This window comes from Calidris pugnax, unplaced genomic scaffold (assembly GCF_001431845.1).
Source record: "Calidris pugnax isolate Ruff unplaced genomic scaffold, ASM143184v1 scaffold54, whole genome shotgun sequence".
Classification (NCBI taxonomy): Eukaryota; Metazoa; Chordata; class Aves; order Charadriiformes; family Scolopacidae; genus Calidris; species Calidris pugnax.
Genome location: NW_015090864.1, coordinates 16347545 through 16368026, shown reverse-complemented (window position 1 = coordinate 16368026; position 20482 = coordinate 16347545). Strand labels below are relative to the sequence as shown.

General features: G+C 39.5%; 1 protein-coding gene and 1 non-coding gene across 2 annotated transcripts; one reads left to right on the top strand and one right to left on the bottom strand.

Moving 5' to 3' along the window:
• The first annotated feature begins 7 nt into the window (after window positions 1–7).
• On the top strand, window positions 8–15723 carry RAB18 (RAB18, member RAS oncogene family). The gene is made up of 7 exons (XM_014945111.1): window positions 8–173; window positions 2861–2916; window positions 8714–8775; window positions 10745–10817; window positions 12303–12421; window positions 12502–12568; window positions 14050–15723. Exons 1-7 carry the CDS (start codon window positions 106–108, stop codon window positions 14226–14228), a joined length of 624 nt encoding a protein of 207 aa, XP_014800597.1. The 5' UTR covers window positions 8–105; the 3' UTR covers window positions 14229–15723.
• Window positions 15724–19981: 4258 nt separating this feature from the next.
• On the bottom strand, window positions 19982–20055 carry TRNAN-GUU. The gene has a single exon. It is a non-coding gene; the product is annotated as a tRNA-Asn (tRNA).
• Window positions 20056–20482: the final 427 nt, after the last annotated feature.

Here is a 20482-nt window from a genome sequence, read left to right as displayed (position 1 = left end):
GCGGCGGCGGGGCGCGCAGGCGCAGGCGGTGCCGCCGCAGCCTGCGCAGGGAGCGTCGGTTGGGGTCGGGCCGGTGGCCGGGGCTGGGCCGGGCGCGCTGACGGGATGGACGAGGACGTGCTGACTACCCTCAAAATCCTCATCATCGGCGAGAGCGGCGTCGGCAAGTCCAGGTGAGGGGGCGCCCGCCTCCCCCCCCCCACCCCGGTCTCTCCGGCCCATGACGCGGGGCACCGGGCGGGCCCGGCCCCGTCCCCCGTGGCGCCGCGTTGGACGACCCCACCTCGGCCTGGGCGCGGCCTGCCCTGAGGAGGGCTAGGCCCCGCGGCGGGGGGGGAGTTTCCTGGCTCCTTCTCGGTCAGCCCTCCTCCAGGCGGGGGGCTGCCCTGCTCGGGGCTGCCGGCCTCTCCCGCAGCCCTCCCCCAGCCGGCGGCCCCGCGGCGGGGAGGGGAGAGCTGGTGACCCAGTTGGAAACTGAGAGGGAGCAGAGCTCTGCCGGCCTGGCCAGGGGCAGCCGGGCCTCCCTGTGTCCAGTGCAGCCTTGTGTCGTGTGGAGAGGGGTGTGCTTTTACAGTCCCACAGCACTCCGGTCCGTAAGATGTACACGTAGAGTCACAAGTCACCCTGTGCTGAGTGTAAGGGGGAGGGACAGGGGCATATAAGGTAGGCAGTGGAGTAGTTCTACCACCGATTCTTCTGCTGGCTGATTGTACTCTTTTTCAAGTATTTTGAGGCGCTTTTCTTCCACTTTCCTTTACCCCCTGCCCTTTTCATGGCTTTTCTCTAAGCTACCTTTTTTGTCTTTTAGTATTTTTTTTTTTAACTTTCTTTGTTAGTGCCATAGTTCTTAATAAAGGAAGAGGGATATAAATGCGGGAGGGCATCTGGGAACGTACCACACTAGTCATGTCAGATTTGGTGTTTTTATGGCAGTAACCTATGTATTCTACCATGAGCCTAAGTAACATACGAGTTGCTAATTACAAAAAAACCCACCTTATTTGTTAAAAATGTGTCAGTCACTCCTTTTGAGTTAGCTGCTGAATTGATAATGTAATACAGTAGGCCTCTGGTGACAGACATGATCTGAGCAAATTTCTTTTAGTTGAGGTCATCTGTTTTATATGTGGCCACGTGGAAGAATCTTTCCTGAAACAGGTAGTATGCATAATGTTTTTGTATAACTATTTACGTGCTTTTTTTCTTCACATTGTTGGAAGAGACTGTATAGAAGAAATAAAATAGCTATGACATGATAACACTACAGTTATTCAGATACAGGGTCTTAATATTGAACTATTCCTGAATTTGTGTCACTTACCTATTACTTGACCAGGTAAGGTCAGATGTTAAACTTGTATTAGCATGGTGTAGTGAGTGGTTGGAGTCCTGACTTCTGAACCAAATGCTGTCTTAAACCTGGTCCCTGTGGGTGTGCTGTACTTTGTAGAAGATGATATCTGCAGCTGGAAGGTGGGGAAAGTAGGAGTTGGTTAGGCTTAGCACTCAGACTTGTAAACTGATGTTTTTATTCTAGTGGCACTATGAGGGTTCCATATTTTGTCTGTTTTGAGAGCAACTATTTTTGGTTGTAACTAAAAATAGTTGCTCTTAAATAGCATCCTGATACAACCATTTGAAGGTGCCAGTAAAAACCTATGTACTATCAGTTTTTTTTTTTTTTAAATAATTATTCTTTGATAAATAAAGCAGCCGTTTGGTTTTGGAGTTCTGGAATAGGGAAAAAAAGGTTGGTCCCTGGTTAACTTCTGAGTTTGTCACCCAGCCTTATTAAAGTGAAGGAAATCCAGTAGTCACTTTTCTGTCAATGCAGGACTGTGTCCAAATGCTAAAAAGGAGCTGACTGCTAAATTCCCATCCAAAAAAAGGAGGAGAATGAAAAAACATAGGGGAGAGAAGATGGAAAAATAAATAGGGCTTTGTTTTGTTTCTCTAGCCTGGAAATGAATAGAAGCTGTCAGTTACAGCAAACTGCTGTTTGCCACATGTTAATATACACTTGCCACAGATGCATAAGACCAGTGATTTAAATAACTGTATGCTAAGAATCTTTGTCATTTGCCAAAATATTTACATATTATTTTTTATTAAGTATGGGCACTTCTAGGTACCCAGCTACTATGGTGTGATGTGCTGGTAAATCTTAGTTGGCACTTCTAGGTACCCAGCTACTATGGTGTGATGTGCTGTTCTAGTGGTAGCTGCTGTTCTAGTGGTAGCAAACATTCCCATCAGGATAGGGGGAAATGATGTGTATGTGAAAGTCCTTATATACAAAAAGAATCAAAATAATAAAACAATGATGAGATGATTCTACTATTAAATTTCATTTCTGATGGGTGTAGTCAGTACTGTTCCAGTGTGTGCCCAGTTCAAGGAGTTATTTCTGCGATGAAGAGCTGACTTGGAGTTTTTATCTTAAGCTTACAGAAATACTGTATGAGGCAATGTGAAACCAAAAAAAAATCTAACTTTTGCACTGAATTCTGGGAGAACAAAAATAGAATAAGATAGAAGTAAAATGCTTTGAGAAGCAGACCATGTGACTGTTTAGGCAACTGATTTGTCAACTTTTGTGGTACTTGTGTTCAGAGAGGCATATTCAGTAATAGACACAGAGAAAAGGCCAGGGCTCTTCTAGCAAAGCATGTCTACTGTATTATTTTCATGTTCCCTTCTTTGTTTCTTTTTTAGGAGAGAAATTATGGAAAAATGAGATGTGTTTTTATTTAGCTATGTGATCCTGCTGTTACTTTTAGACTTGTAATTTATAGGCTTCTGGCAAGCTACAGATATGCTGCAATAATAGTAACTCTTCTTTTTTTTCACTCTCTATCAGCCTTCTACTGCGGTTCACAGATGATACATTTGACCCGGAACTTGCAGCAACAATTGGTAAGTATGTGCTGATGTTACCTTAGAAAAATTTATACCAACTTCAGTACAAAACTGTAGTTTGTTCAGACTTGCCTAACCGGTAGTGAAGTTGGGATGTGTCGGCTTCTCTGAGGAAAGAATGATGTGGACAAAGTTTCAGCATGCAGCGCTTATTGGGGCAGAGCATTGACTGTATTGGCCTCTGGTTTTCCCCTTGACGTAAAAATATACCCTTGGCTGGGAAAACAGGTATAAATGTCACCCACCCTTCACCATGAATATGCAAGTCATAGGTATGGGCAGTGAAGAGCTTTAGTGGAACTACCTGCAGTTCACTGATTGCCAGTATTTAAGGCTAAAATGGAAATGTAAGAGCTACTGTTATGTCTTCTACTGAGTTATCTGTATAAGATAGCTATCAAGTTTTTTGAATTATAATATTACTGTCCAGAACTTGTGTTCTATGTAATATGATACTTGTTAGCTATCTTAAGAAAACTTACGACTCTCTTTAGTAGGCGATGTTCGCTCTTGCAACGCCTGACAATATTTGTGTACAGGGCTCACTGTGGCTTTTCCTCTATAGGGAAGAAATGACAGTGTCTTTTTCCCTCCTATGTAGCGATCAGTTCCTTGGCAGCTAGACTCTTGAGAAAAATGGGAGAGAGCCAAGACTCTAGAGCTGCTGGGGAAAAAAAAAAGTGATGTATTGTGGTGGTGTTGATAGGATACCTACCAACAGTGAAGTCAGTTATACTGGAGGAGAGTGACCCAGAATGCAGGGTGTACTATGTAGATAGTTGTCAAAGGAAGCAAAATGAAGCTTCTAAGAATGTGATGCAGCTCTATGCCAAATTAATAACTAAAGTAAGGGAAAAAGAGATGACTTTTCCACACGGTGCATTTGAATTGCATTTTTTATTTTATAGGAAAAGTTCTGGATAAGGACTTGTATCAAATTTTTGCCTTGAGTTCAGCTGTTGGTAAACAAAGCCAGCTCTAATTGGTTAACAAGTCAATAAATTGATCTATTTTTCATTAATGTTAATAAGATACAGGAGTATTGTTTCATGTATAGCACTGAGCTGCTGAGAGGAGGAACATGGCCTAGTTTTGTTTATTGCACTGCTTGTAAAAACTTGTTCAAGTAGCCCTACCTCAGTTCATGAGGGAGGATAGGGTGGAAGGAAGGAGGCAGGACTGGAACAGACCAGGTGGTGAAGGTGACAATCCTGTATTCTAATCTGAATACTTTTGGCCCTGTATATGCGTCAAATCACATGTCTTTCTAGATATGTCAACCACGTAGGCCAGGGAGTCAGTACAGAATAGCTACTTAGGCTTTTGTGAGGTTTTGGATACCAGTAGACTGGTTTGGTCTGGGTGTGGGCAGCCTTAGTGTTTTTGTATGTTTGATTTTTTTTTTTTGGCAGCCTTAGTGTTTTTGTATGTTTGATTTATTATTTTTTTTTTCTCCTTAATTGTGTGGTTTTTCATTCTGCTGTTCATCCATAAAACTCTTTATCAGTGTCAAAAACTAGCATCAGTGCACTGTTTGAGAAACTAAGGAATTATTTCCTGAAGTAATTCTTCCTCTTTGGAATTTATCAAAATGCACAGCAGTATGTGTGGTAGCTAATGTTGGCTGTTAAAGAGCAACAACTCACGGTTTACTACTGGTAGATCATACCCTGCCACTAGGAGGACCTGCTACTGGCAGGTCCTATCTTGCTTTGTTTCTGATGCAGAAGAGGAGGAAGAGTACTCAATGTCAGCATTACTTCAAATAGAGTTTGAGTTCTGAAACAAATATACTGATCTGCAATGAATATGATCATTTGGCAGGAAAAGGAAGTTTCTAGAGACAGAGCAAATGCTGGCCTAGGTTGCCCTAGCTGTTAGGTCCTTCTGGCTGGTGTTCATCGTAGTATTGTGCAGTAGAGCTCCTGTGACCCTAGCTGTGTAACTCCTATAGCATGGTGTGTGGAGCACTCACGTGGGATAGCAGATTCTTTTCTTTCTTTTTTTTTTTTCCCCACCTAACTGAAAGGGGAAAAGACTCTTGGTTGTTCTTACTTGTTTTCTTTTTTCCTCAATTATGAGGTGGTTGCATTGCCATTTTTCTGGTGAATGTATTACTGAGAATCAACGTGTCAGCTTTACATTCAGGGCAGGATTTGTTGTTTGTGTGGATAAAGTAGCTGGAGTGAATTGTCAGAGTTAACTGTTTCCTGCTGCGTGAAGATGCCAAATTCAGGTGCTCGCAGTATGGTGAAATGCCAAAGTGCTTTGTGAGCCTTGACCCGGACTTAGTTTTGCTCTGATTAAACACTATTTTGTTTTGAGTTTGGGGATGGAAGAGGTTTTTAAATAATGTTAAGGCTTTCCTGCTGAGACTACCAAGTATGGTGCTGTTCCAAAATGAATGGATTGACTGAAAGCCTTGGCTGCAGTACAACTGGTACCTTGTAATGACCTGTTGAGATGTACCTTATCTTTGTATCTTGCATAAACCTACAGTGTGCAATTTAAATGACACCCTAAAGTTTTGTTTTGTGTGGGTTTCCCGTTTCAGAATGTTGTAAATTCTATGGTGTTCTCAGAAGAATAAGCTGCCTTGAGCAAATATTTTGACTTCAGTTGGATTAACCATATTTTATTCAACTAGCAGATCACCAATTCTCTTTGCGTTCTCTTGAGGCTAACTTGTTCACCAGGCTTCATGACATGGATCTTATCAAACTATATATACCCCAGTGTTTTCTGTTGTCCTTACTGCTTATGCTTGTCTTTACTTGCTCTTTGTATGAGAGAGTCTAGGTAAGTGTTCAGTGCAATCCTTATTTCATAAGTGATGTGTTGCACAGATCTGATGTCTCTTAATTTTTTGCCTTGCACTTGGAGTCCTCCAACTCTAAGCTGTCCAACTGGTTGGTTACCTACAACACAAACAATACAATCTAGCTGATTTTGCACTCCCTGTAAATACAGCATGGCATACTGGCCTAAATGCAAGAGCAGTGTGGAGGTGACAGAGCTATTCCTTGCAGACTGTAAGTCTGTAGTATCTTAGTGTGTGGTGCTGAGTCCATTTGGCTGAGGTGGTAGGTGTCAACACAGGAGCACAGTCTAGTAGTACTGCCTTGCTTCTGGCTGCCTTCCAGGGCTCTGTGGAAAGCACTGTCAGCTTTCTGTTGTCAAGGGTAGAAACATCACTCTTGCAAGCTCAGATCTGACACCTGTCACATAAACATGTCTGTATTTCACTGAAGTATTTAGGGAACATAAGTACCCTGTTCAATTTAACAAGATACTTAAGCCCTGCATTTTTTCTACTTGTCCTCTTATGGCAGATTGATAATCAAAACCAGTTATTTAAAAGATTTGCTTTTGTTAATGGGCTTTTGTATGTGTTGAGCTCCTTGATGTTCCAGAAGTGTATTTGTTGTGCCTTGATCACTTTAAAGGGTATATTTTTGTGTACTATTCATTAATTTTCATACTTTTAGTTCTCAGTAATCAGTCTATAATGTGGGGTTTATTCACTGTTAAAATTTCTTAATTTACTTGCATTGTTCATGCAGAATTTAAAGCAGTATATTTTAATTTTAAGCCAGCAGCAAGGCTGACAAAGGTGTATATGGGCTTTCCATTAAATGAAAATTGCAGAACTGTGCAGGCACAAGATACTGAATCTGTTTACTGAATGGGAGAAGGATACTGTGGCTTCAAAGTATACCTAATATGTTTGTCCTAAGGAAAAAAGTTTTCCTTCATGACACTACTATGACGTAATTTTGGTTTTTTTACGTTAAGTATCTGAGAGACTTACAATATCTAAAGTTGCGAGTTTTGATGTCAGACTAATGGATAAAAGAAGGCACTGTGAGTTCTTGGACATTCTGGCTGAGCAATGGTGATTTTTACAGTTTAGGCAAAATAATATGCAATTAGAGTGGAAGAAGAGATTCTATTAGTCTAAAAGTAGCTGCCGAGTGCTGTAAAATTGTCAGGACAGGATATTCTTTAGGATCAACCTGGTCTAGTGGGAGGTGTCCCTGCCCATGGCGGAGGGGTTGGAACTTGATTTTTAAGGTCCCTTCTAAACCAAACCATTCTATGATCAATCTGAATCCACTTGCTAGCATAGCAGTCTTCTGTGAACTAGGTAATGTTCTAAGAAGTGGTGTTTAAACAAAGTTAATAGTGACTGTTCTTTTCTGTGAACGTAACTCTAGAATAATGTACCATCCTTTATGCATGGCATGGAGCACTATACTACTAAGTTAGAGACTAAGAGTTTTAGTCCCTAAAAAAATGGAGTTCTGTTTGGTTACTGCAAAAGTCAATGTACTTTGGCAAAATTTTGCTTTAGATAAAGAATATGAGCTTTTTCCAGTGAAGAATGTAGTCTGAAAATTACTCAGTGCTTCAGGGAACAATAGTGAGCTGAAGCTGTGAAACAGTGGAATAAAAAATTTGTGCATTTTTTTTTTTTTAATAAAGCTCTTTTAAACCCCTGTTGCTGTGAAGTCGTAAATCTGCGTGCAATGTGCAGTTTCTTAAGCATCTTGTATGCCTTTTGTGACTGTGTAAGTTGAATGTATTTTGGCAGCTGTTTGTACTTGTTTGTAATCTGCGTGGCCTTGGGAATATAAGTGCAGCACACTTATCGTGAGGCACTACTTAAACAATTTGTGTTAGAATAATTAGAACAGAAATTCTTATTATTGTAACAAGTATTTTTTAAGTCATTTTAAGTCAAAGTGAGGGAAGTTTGCTGTTACCTTTAAACGAAAAACTTTCAAGTGTATCAACTTTCCAAACTACTACTTCATTTCAGGGCTACTGTCTGGTGGGGAGTGAGAGTCACTCCAAAATAATTGAAACATACTTCCAGTTACTTGCTATTGGTAACCTAAGGATTAAATTACAGCAAAATGGATCATAACTGTACTCAGCCTTTCAAACTGATATGTGTTGCTGTATCCTTTAAATTTGCACAGTCAGTAACACCTTGGCCTCTTGGCTTGAGTTTTGTGCAGCTTGTCCTTGAGCAAGCGATAGGCTGCTAGTTTCTGTGTATTTTAAAAAAAAAAAAGGCTGTGGAGGGGAATTATCAGATGTTGAGGTAGATGACTTATCAACAGCACATTGTCTTTTTTTTTTTCTTGGTCACTGAGTGTGGTATTGGTGAGTCCTTGATGTTGCTGGAATCCCTGTAAGAGATATACTGAGTGTTTGAATTATCTGAAGCTTATTTGACATGTTTTTTAGAGGAATTACTGACATTTAACATTATTTCTCACAGGACAACAATCATGTAGTAGATGAGTCTCTGTATCGATTTACGTCTGCATGATCACCTTGATGGGACTTGGTCAGATAGTTTGAGATAGGAAAACAGCAAATAGCTACATGACTGCAGCTTCCTTCTTTATTTTGAAAGTATGTTGTTCCTCAGTACCACAGACATACTCAAGGAGAACACATGTACAAGTAATGAATAGGAAGTTAATATGTTTGAATTATAAACTTGAATATTTGTCCTGGAATATGTGCTTCAATACGGGAAATGTAGTATTTGCCTTCATAAAATATTTTGAGTCAATGGCCCTTAATCTTTTGCAAAAGCCTGTCAGCAACAAAACCTTGAGTTTTAAGCAAGGTTCATAAATATCTGATGAAACTTACTCTTTCTGCTCCTTTGAAAACACAACTTGCTTTCTGGATTTTTTTTTTCTTTGCTCTTTACTTGGTCTCTCAAAAATAGTTACAGTATGTTTGAAGAACTAAAATACTTTTCCTCCTCTAGGTGTGGACTTCAAGGTGAAAACTATTTCAGTTGATGGAAACAAAGCTAAACTGGCAATATGGGTAAGTCTCTCCGAAGTTCTTAGTGTATTGCTTTGCTTTAGGAGTAGTGATGGCCTCTATAATACACAGTTTGTGTAGAATCCTTTTCTATTTCATATGGGGGTGATTTGGGGGAGTGTGTGGTTAATAATGAACCATTCAGAAGGTGGAACGAGCTGTGGGACAACTGGCTAAAGGGGCGATTCTGTTGCCTACGAGCTGCTTCTGCAGCACTGACTCCAGGTCTGGTTGGGATAGGAGTAGAGAAAAAGAGCAATAAAATAGTACTAAGTCAATTTGACTTTAAAACAGTGAATGTGACCACTCCTAGACTTTTTTTTTTAAGGAGTAATTAATTGCTTAACCTCTGAAGAGTTAGCCCTCACTAATCTGAGACTTCCCTGTGTACATCATTCTTGTCTGTACTTGACGTGTTTCAAAAGGGTGCACTTCTTAACCTAAAATGTTTTAGGCAAAACTTAGTAGTGTATTAATAGGTTAAGAATTACTGTTGTATGCTCAATTTATGTTCAAATGTTACCTCTCAAAAGAATTTTTAGCTTAAAAACTTCATAGCCCTCCGACAATGGCTTTTACAGGCTCAAGGTCAATGTTATTTGTAGCAGATGCAGCTGAAAGAGAGAGAGGCAGTGCTTGTAATCTTAGCTATAGTGATCAACATCTACTCTAGTTACAAGCAGAACTTCTAAATTCATGTCAAGTGAAGAAGGAAAAAGTACTTCAAAGCTTTTTTAAACTTCCTCCATTCTGCAAACCAGCCTCCACACTTGTGTGACTTGAAGCACCTTTCGAATATTCAGACTCAGTTTTGACTTCTTGTAGCAAGCAAGAATAAAACCTTGTTTCTCATAAAAGCAAGATACCCGACTTTTCCTTCCTTGGGACGTAGTAGTGGAACATGAAATGTATATTGCAATACTTCTGTTGTTTTGAGGGTATTTCATATCTGGACTAACAAATGCGACTTATGTCTCAGTATGGCAATAGTAATCATCACTAAAATAAGTGGGTTTGGCAAGGAAAAGAGCTGCAACAACCTGACAGACAAATAGACATATAGGAGGAAAACTAGACTGATAGCAGAATAAGTGCTCGTGGGATGGAAAATACTACACAGGACTAATTCAGGGTTTATCTTCTTCCATAATAATAATAAATAATTCTGAGGTAAACTGTAGAAGAAAAGCTTATAAAGGTGTGTAATGATACAAAACCAGTTTGAGATGTGTGGGGTTCATTGAGTGACGTGTAGAATGTTGAAAGTAGAGTTCCATTGTTGAGGCTCTTTGACAGTGAACCATTTTGAATCCACAGTGTTTCATGTGTTGCTTCTAATGTGGGGTAATTTGGATGAAGTTATTTAAATCTTCTATGCATAAAGTCTGCAAAGACTGTGCACTGTAATGTAATCTCTGATAAGAAAACAGCATTATAATATTTTTTTGCAGAGTTGTTGACACTTTAAATTTGAGGGTGTAAATTAAACTTTACTTAAAAACAGGAAAACCTTTGACTTATTTCTGCTTCTCTGTCATAGCGTGCTAAATGCTTTTACCCTGGCACTGAAGCAGATTTAATTGGACGAAGGCAACTGAAGTGAGGGAGCTAGTTTTGTTGCGAAAGGTTTTGATGCTTCTTACAATACCTTAGTACTGCAGCTGTGCTTCGTTCATGCTGGTTGCTGCTGTTCTAGCTGTAGAGCAAATGATTCTGTAGAAATGGCTATTTTATTGCTATGTAGCCCAGTTACTTAGTACACTTAACAGTTTAACGGTGTTTCCCAGGACAGACTTTGCAAAATCTCGAAGGTAATGTGCAGTAAAACAGCAGGGGAGGGTATAAACTCAGTTAATCTGGTAGTTGATTGTGCTTTGAATCTTATTTTGTATGTGCGTTAGAAGCAGAATAGCTGAGAATTAAACTAGATTCTGCTCAGATTAATAATGGAACTTTCTGAATGGCTTTTTAGGATACTGCAGGTCAGGAGCGGTTCAGAACGTTAACGCCCAGTTACTATAGAGGTGCACAAGGTGTTATCCTAGGTAAGTATAGCTTTGCCACGCTGTTTTGAATAAGTTTGTGGTTTTCTCATGCATTGGAGTTATACAAACTCATATAACCTGTCTATAATGTCTAATTAATATTAAAAATCATTGTAGTTGTGTTGAAGAACTTTGTATATTAAAGGATCTTGAGTATAATGCCTGACCTCTTTCTCATGTAGTCAGTCACACTGACCCAAGAACCATGGATTTTTACACGAGATTAAAAGCTACTGCTATTCGAAGGGATATCTTGGAGCTGTCCCTGTACTGCCAGGAATTTGCCTTTTACTTACTACTTTTGGTTTATGTCTGTCCTTCCTGAAGTCAGAGAAAAAAAAAAAAAAAAAATGTTGTTTTTGTCTTCTCCTCAGTGTATCCTTTCTGTTTCAGTATGTATACAGCTTTCTCTTTTTCTTCTGCTGTTCCTTTTTCCTAATGAAATTAATATAAACACCGTGGAGTCTGGCTGGGATTTTTTTACTACTTCTGTCCTCATATTGATGGGATGTTACACAGTCAGAACAGCTTAGAAAAGACTAGCTGGGAGCATAAAAGGCATCAATCTGTATGAGAAAAACGCAGGCCAGACTCCATAATTACAACTTCACAGTGAAGTCTCTTTTGCTTTTCTTTTCTATATGGAAACCTGTTAACTAGGCACTGAGCTCTCAAGTTCTGCTTCTCCACTGCTAGAAGTGAGGAGCTAACTAAAATAAGGGCAGGGAAGTAAGTTTAATTTTTTTGAAGTGATGTCTGACTTGAGAGATTCTTATTAAGTTACTGTGTTAAGTTGTTTAACTTGAAATAACCTTTGTCATGAGACTTCCTGGCAGGTTTTGTTTTGTATGTTCTGTTTCCCAAGTCTGAGTTACATTATCTTCCTGGTATAGGAAGATGCTGTCAAGGCATGTCTTGTCAAGTCACTTAATTGCTGGCACCAAACCTGCACTCAGCGTTGAAAGCTGTAAAAGTAAACAAGCACTGTTTGGAAGCTGGAAAATTCTGCTGTAGAGATTTGCGCACTCATTTTATTTAATAATCTTCTCTTGACTATTTCTTTTTTAAAGTGCTTCTTAAAAATAAGTTCGTTCATGCAAGCCAAGCTATAGATTTGATTGAAACCAACTGTTTATGCATGTCTGCACATGAGATGTGAGAAAGAAGGCAAAAAATACTTGCATAGCTTGAAATGGTAGCTGTTAAATAGTTGCTGGGTAGTGGGTTTTGGGTTTAACATAGTCTGCTTTTTGTCTGCCCTTTTTGCTCCTAGTGTGGCTTATTACTTATATGCCACGCAAATGCTAAACAGTTTCAAACTGGTAGATATTCAGCTTTTTTCTAATTGTTGTCTTTGTAGTAAGTAAATAGAATCCTTGGGGCTCCTTCAGTTTTTAATTCAAAAAGCCATAATTTTTGCTCCTTCTGTAAGGTAACTATTTTTTGGAAAACTATTGTGGAAATAATATTGCTAATATTTTTCAGTTTATGATGTCACGAGAAGAGATACTTTTATCAAGCTGGATAACTGGTTAAATGAACTGGAAACGTACTGCACGAGGAATGACATAGTGAAAATGCTAGTTGGAAACAAGATTGATAAGGTAAATGGAATTCAACTCTAGTAAGTAATTTGTTGGTGTTATTTGTTAATAATGCATATTAATGCTATGTCTTATTATAGGAAAACCGTGAAGTTGACAGAAATGAAGGTCTCAAATTTGCAAGAAAACATTCCATGTTGTTCATAGGTATGTTACAGATATTTGCAGAGCTCTTACTTGATATTTTTTGGATAATGAAAAGTACCACTTCTGTAGGACTGATCGTCTTTTTACGTACAATGCAATTAATGATATTCCTCAGCTGCAGTAGACACAAGGATAGTAGGTATTCCCATTTTCTTTAAATTCTCCTTGAATGCGTCCAGATATGTGTACTAACTGTGGATGAGTATACTGAAATGCATAATGATTAAGGGTAGGATACAGACTGTAGTCTGACAAAACTTGGATTTGGTTTGGGGTTTTTTCTGATTTCTTTTCCCAGCCTAGTTGCTAAATTAATAACAGAAGCAAAATGAAAGAGGGAAAACTGGTACTAGTGGCCAGCTTTCAGTACAGCAGAAGAGCTGGTACTTGACAGAAATCTGTATTAGAACTGGGATGTAAGAAGAGGTGGGAATATAATTAATTTATATATGGTGGGTGGGATTGAATAATGACATAATCATGACTGGAACAAATGCATTGGTCTCATTGTGCTGCAAAATGAGATGGTTCTTGTAGGCAAAGCCTTGTAATGATAAATTAAAGTAGTTGGTGAAGTAATTCTTTATTCATAAGTTTATGACATGTTTCATTTAGAGATCAGCAGGGATTACTTTATAGGATGACTCCAGTAGCAAAGCAGTGCATTGACCTATCCTGTACTTAAAGTTATGTTCCTTGTCACTTGACTGATCTTTGTCTAGTACCTTGCTATTTCTTTTTGGCTACAGTGTTAGATGTGGAAATAGAAGTTCGAAGTTAAGGCACAAGCTGTAAAGTGCAGGAACATGAAAAGAAACATGAAAATTAAACTACAACTAAGTATACATATCTCCATGCTGCATAAGTCTGTGCATGGCTGTGTAGAAGAATGGGGTGAGCCCTAGTGGGACTGTATGGTGTTGGATGGTGTGTGTTGCGCTTATAATATACCCCGTGAGCAAATTTCATGGGCTTAGCCAAGGTAAGGCTCCTCAGTGAAATTACCTGGAATTCTGCTAACTGCAGAAGAAATGACATCTCTTACTCATCAGATGAGTTCTATCATGGAGGTTGACTGAGAATCCTACAGTATAGATTCTTGCTTTTTACAATAGTGGTACTGCAGCTGTGACTAATGTACAGAACTGAAATGCAGAACAGCAACCACGTTTATTTGACACCTTAACTTAGTTGAACTGTCCTTCTTACTGAAGTGCTTTCCGCAGAAAAATAAAGCTAAGCTCTAACTATCTCCGTATATTCTAGTGATGTTCAGCTTGGTAGCTTTTCTAGTAAGAGTTTTTTAAGGTGCTGCCTTATGTGGTGACAGAAATCTGCATACCTGCTAATTTTAGCTCTGCTACATTGTTATTGTAGAACTTGTAAGTCTAGGTTGTAGGTTGAGATTTAACTGAAAGAGAAATACTAAACAAGTTATTGGAAGCTATGCTAACACTTGACTTCTTGTGTCCCTTCTCCAGAGGCAAGTGCAAAAACCTGTGATGGTGTACAGTGTGCCTTTGAAGAACTTGTTGAAAAAATCATTCAGACTCCTGGACTGTGGGAGAGTGAGAGCCAAAACAGAGGTGTAAAGTTATCAAACAAGGAAGAAGGATATGGAGGAGGAGGAGCGTGTGGTGGATATTGTTCTATGTTATAAACTTTGGGAAGCTTATTCTTTGCATATTTAAACAGATAGTGACATCTTTCTGTACATAAATCCGTTAAATGCTATTTTTAGGGACCTTGCAGTTTGCACATATTTGTTTTGTATCATGGCAGTGAACACTTGTAGGAAGAATGTTCTGCAGCTTTCCCAGTTTGAAAATGTTATGGTAAGCATGCCCAATTTGCAATCTTCAGGTTTTTATAAGTAGCATAAATAATGTGCAAGAACAAATGCACTAAAAAATTTTACAACTGTATACATTCATCATGTAACTATTTTAAGCAAATCCATCTAACAGAAACACATTACTGCATTGTCTGCTGTTTGTCTTATTTTTAAATACTCTTGAAATTATAGAACTATATAGTGTGCACAGATCTTGAAAACAGTGTGAGCTATAAATGTTACATTTCATCTCTTCTAGTAAACGCTTTTTTATGGTATTAAAAACAGCAAGATTATACAGTTCTTTGACAAATCTGCTAAATTTTTGTCTTTCAGCAGAACTGTCTAAAATACAAATTGGCACAGGCCATAGCTAGTATCAGCACCTTCTTGAAGAGATGCTTTGAAACCTTCCTTTGCTAAGCTGGGGGACACCCTTTTTTCTTTTTAATCATCACTTCAGTTGATGGCTTAACTGGAGTTTTAATCCTGTGATATTTATATACTAAATTTGTGGTACTCTTGCACTCTAGGTTTTTATGATGTGGTGTACTCTAGACTTGCTGAAGAAAGTCTTCATTTTTGGCAAGGGGTCTGAATGACATCTTTGTTCTTTCATTGTGAATCAATTTGCCACACTTTGGTACAGACGCCTAATTTTCCTAAATGTTTGTAATATAACTTTATCTCAAACTGTAGCTCACTGTGGCTTTGAAGATCTCTATCACGTCCGCTTTGTGTGGCTACTTGTTCAGAAATAAAACTTCCTGTCACAAACACTAAGTGGGAAGCCATAGGGCCTCTTGATCTCTGTATGGAAAACAACTATTGCAATGAGTATTCACTTGAATTTACTGTATCAAAGCCAATGGTTTGTTTCAGAAGACTTGTATAGACTAATAAATTTTTTTCCACAGTATTCAACTTTTCTAACCGCTTCCTATTGTAGAGTTGTATATTTTCTAGCACATACAGTTTAAACAAGGTCACTTCTTACTGACAAATTATTTCTGATTTCTGAAGGACGAGACAAGGATGCTGTTGTGGGTTGTTGTGGCTTGTTTTTTTGTTTTCTTTTTTTTTTTCAATAATCACTATAGTGCAATCCGTAACTGAACTATTGGGCAGTTTCTTGTAAATAAAGTGAATGACAACCTTTTATTACTGCAAGGATTTGTGTACATGTCAGCATACATGATCTGTATTTTGCAGCAGGTCTTGGCTGCTTCTGTTAAAATACACTTTATTCTTCATGCAGAAACTTTGTTTTCTATTCTGTTTTACACTTGCTAGAAAATAATACCAAAATTTGAAGACTTAACCGTGCTAGTTGTTTTTACAAAATATTGTATCTATAGTATTGTTAATGTAGTAGGATAACTTAAATATGTAAATGTAATATTAAATATACATACGTATTGTATTAAAATACTAGATTTGTATAACTTTTTCATGCAGAATATATGGGCTGAGCAAATCTTGTTTGGTAGCATTGAGGTCAAAGGATTCCTCGTTTTTGTAGGCTAGTGGTAGAGGAAACTTGTAGGAGCATTGAAACTCTTGAATACCTCAATTATTTTAGTGTTATTTCTGTAATATTGTGCAAGTATCATAATGCTGGCAGATGCCTGTTTAGGTGTTTCTATACGTATTTTCTTCATAGTGTGGGTGCATCCCTATGTTGAGAAGAGACTTAATTTTCAGTTTCTCACAAAAGGTCCTTTTATCACGGGACCTGGATTCATCTCTCATTCTGCCTTTGCTGGATCTGACAGCTCTTGTCAAAGGAAGGAACTGTGGGGTACTCTGAATAGTGGGTATTGTTCTGCAAAACAATCAAGTCATTTGCTCCCTCTTTCCCTCCAAATTTTTTTTTGGGTCAGAGAAGTATTCTGAAACAGCATATTTAGTGAAACTGAGAGCTTAGATGGCTTTTTTTTTTTTTTTCCCCAAAGCAGATGTTACAATAATTGACTTGCCACTAGCTTTTCTGTTGTCTTCATCTTTTAAGCGTGTTTGGTTATGACCCTGAGGAATGGCTTTTCCAAGAGTCTCACCTCCTTTCTTCATTGCTCTGTCAAGAAGCTGTGAACTGGAGGGGTGGGTCCCTGTGCTTTCAGTATATGTTAGAGCAAACCTAGCCTCAGTTAACTTCCCCTTGGCTACATTTCTTTTAAATCCTTCCTCTTTTCTCCTTTTTTTTTTCTTTTTTTTTTTTTTTGTGGGGGGGTGAAGGAGGTGGGGAAGAAGGGGAGCAAAGGGGAAGGGAAGCTGTCATCTTTAAAATAAGACTGTTCCACTACTTTCAAAGTTGTTTTTCCTCTTTGCAGGTCAGAATTGTATCACCATTATCTTCAAGTGCACTTTCACTGTTGTAGCTGTAATGGAAGCATGTCTGAAACTACCACAAGCTGTATCATAACCTCTGCTTAATGCTCATTTACACTGGTGTCTCTGTGGAATCGTGAGGATTGCAGTTGGAGAAATGTGCACAAGAGATCCTTCAGCTTTCCACAGTAGGAAGCAGAGGAATAATGGGGGGAGCTGTTTGTTCTTTATCAAGTAATGAGAATGTGTCCATTTCCATGGCAGATAGTTATAAGGAAATACTAAACCAGAATGAGATAACTGAGAAATCTTACATGATCACGAAAGACAGTTAAAACTGAAGTTGTTTCCAGTGCCTTTACTCTGTATTCAGTGTTAAAAATCCTGACTGGCAGTTAGGTGCTGGCAGAGGTTTTCTGCAGCCTTTACAGTAGTCTGGAAGAATATGGCACAGCAGTTGAATCTTCTTACTTACACTAGAGAACACCACTAAGTATTGTTGTTTTGTCTTGGATTTCTTCATCCACTGTTCTAAAAAAGGAGGTGGGACAGGTGGATATTTGAAAATGCCTTTTTTTATTTTTTTTTTTTTATTGCTAGTGGGGTTATCCAAACTACAGCATCACTTTTCCTATTCTCCTACTGGACTAATGAGATCAACATCTGGCTCAAAGCAAGTCTTAACGCAATGGAAACGTGAGTTCAGTAAGTCCCCAAACAATACTGATGATTGTCTCATCAGCTTTGGCAGAATTTCAGGAAACGGTGGTCTCGCTGCCATCACATACCGCAGGGGGAACCGCTCTGTCCGCTTCAGTTTCTGCTTGCTTTGTTTGCCAGTAACCTGAAGGATATATAGCAAACTAAAATAATCCTTCTGATCATGCCCCAAAGTTTAGTGTTCTGTGTTTTGCGGCTGAACTGGATGCAGTTTTTTTCAAACACTTGCCAAGCTTGGGCAGCCTCTGTTAAAATCAGCACGAGTGACTGCTGTTTAGCTGCTGGAGGATGGGTAGAAATGTTGGAGGTGCTGCATCCAGCCCCTATTTGCTGTCTTGCTCAAAGCATCTACAGTAGTTTTCAGTGTCTTGCCACCTTTCAGGAAGGTGTCAAGAAGCAACATGAGTATGAGCAGGGCTTTTTCATGTTGCCAGACAAATAATTGCATGGTTTTCAGAATCATTGAGCTTTCAAGGGCAAAATACAAGGTGTTTTTCCTGGTCACTTTCCAACAGCATTAGCTTTTGGGAAAAATAGAAGAAGCTGTCCATTAAAACTGTTTCAAGTTTTGTAGGGTTTCCACATACCTTGCTCTTGAGTACCTGTGTCACCTTAATTAAAAATTGATGAAGAGTTATATAGGCAAAGAACTGTACTACTGCGTCCTTACATTCTGTGGCTGATTTTTATGCAAGAGTAAGAAGTTTTCCCCTTGTACCTGAGTAACATCTGTTGGAGTTAAAATGTCATGGTGATTAACTACTGAGGATTATTTTTTTTTCTCATGCTACTAGTTTTTGTAGCATCTATGCACATTTTAACTACAATGATAGCAAAATTCCTAGTGAAGTTCTAGAACTCTTGGGCTCAAGTTCTTTATTTTAGAAGCTCCAAAAAAACCAGAGGGAGGCTTAAAATAAGTATCAAATGATTGGAAGGAAACTTTTTCTAGTGTTTTCTCTGTGTGATCATCTCTGGATGTACTTGGTTCTGGGACAAGTCTTCTGGTTGAATCCTTTTGACAGGAGCGATTGGTTCCCAGTTCTTGATGCTTGTCAGGCTGGGCTTTCTGATCTGAGGAGTGTGGATCTCAAGATGTTCATGACAGCATAAATCTTGTTCTTTAACATAGCTCCATCTGGAGCTACTTACTGATTTAGGATTAAGAGCAAAGCTGTAACCTGGGGTTCAGGGAAGAGCAGTAACAGCTGCCCTAACTCTGAAGGCAGTTTAGTAGTATATAATACATCTAATGTATAATGCATTATGTAAAAATATAATTATTGTATAATACTTTATGGCATATTATGCAATATTTAGCAGACTATTTACATATAGTAAACAGAATATATAATAACTAATAAACACCTTTTGTTATGATTAATATACTTTAAATATCTAAGGCAATATAGAAATGTATATATTTAAGTTGGTCAGAGATGATGTATAATCATTGAACTTCAGCTTCAAACGTAATGAATTACTTTAATTCAGGATACATGTGACAAAGATACAAAGCGTGTGGACAGGTGTTATCCAGAAGAACAGAAGGATGCCTATGGAAGTGAGAGTTGGGCTTTATATACTGATAATACCCATGTTTGGTATGAAGTTAAAGCTGAAGTTCTAGATTAATTGGGTACTCAGGGTGCCCGAGGTCAGAAATCACATCTGCCGAGGTGTGACTTGACTTAGTTTTTTCACCTGAACAGTGTTGTGAATCACAGAATGGTTGAGGTTGGAAGGGGCCTCTTGAGGTCGTGTGCTCCAAGCTCCCTGCTCGAGCCAGGACACTAGAGCTGGTTGCCCAGGACTATGTCTAGACAGCTTTTGAATGTCTTCAAGGAAGGAGACTCCACAACCTCCTTGGGAAGTCTGTTCCAGTGCTTACTCACACTTACAGTGTAAAGAAAAAAAAAAAAAGTGTTTAAGTGTTTCCTGATGTTCAGGTGGAACCTCCTGTGTGTCAGTCTGTGCCCATTGCCTCTGGTCTTGTCGCTGGGCACCACTGAAAAGAGCCTGGCTCTGTCCTCTTTGCACCCTCCCTTCAGGTATTTCTGTACATCAATAAGATCCTCCCTCAGCTGCCTTTTCTTCAGGCTGAACATCTCTAGCCTTTCCTCAATGGGAGAGAGGCTCCTGTCACTTCATCATCTTCATGGCCTTTCATTGGACTCTTGAAGTATGTCCATGTCTCTCTTGTACGGGGGAGCCCAGAACTAGACTCCAGGTGTGGCCTCACCAGTGCTGAGAAGGAAGGGTGCAAAGATCACCTCCCTTGAGCTGCTGGCAGTTCTCCTCCTACTGCAGCCCAGGAGACTGTTGGCTGCCCTTGCTGTGAGGGCACCTTGCTGGTTCATGTTCACTTGGTGTGTGCCTGCATCCCCAGGTCCTCTTCTGCCAAGCTGCTTTCTAGTGGGGTGGCCCCTAGCACCTACTGCTACCTGGTGGTTGGGGGTGTGTTCATCTCCTGGGGCAGGACTTGAGCTCTTGGGCTTCGTGAGATTCCTGTCGGCCTTCAAAAGGGAGCTCGTCCCTGGGTGGGCTCGAACCACCAGCCTTTCGGTTAACAGCCGAACGCGCTCACCGATTGCGCCACAGAGACTGATGTGTGCTATTTTTATTCAGAAGAACTGAATTTCTAATCGTGTCTGAGAAGTGCTGCTGGTGGTGGCTGTGTGTGTCAGGCAGTGCAGACCGGCACTGCTGGCACGTTGCTGACACAAACCTGGCGTGTTATTGTGTCCCAGTCCTGCAAGGGATAGGGGGGAAGGAAGAAACGCTGTTACCTCCTGTGGGGTGTGAAAGATGAGATATTTTTTTTTGATTTGAAGAAGTAGTTGTTCCTCACCACTTACCTCCCTCGGTAGAGGAGAGCTTGGGGTCACGTCAAGATAGACTATCTGCTAGTACTTCACAGGTGGGACAAGGGCACTGGTTCAGAAAGACCCTGCAGTACCTATGGGCTTTTTGTGCTCATGGGCATGGCTGTAAGAAGTCGGAAAACCTGTATGGCTGTGAATGTTAATGCA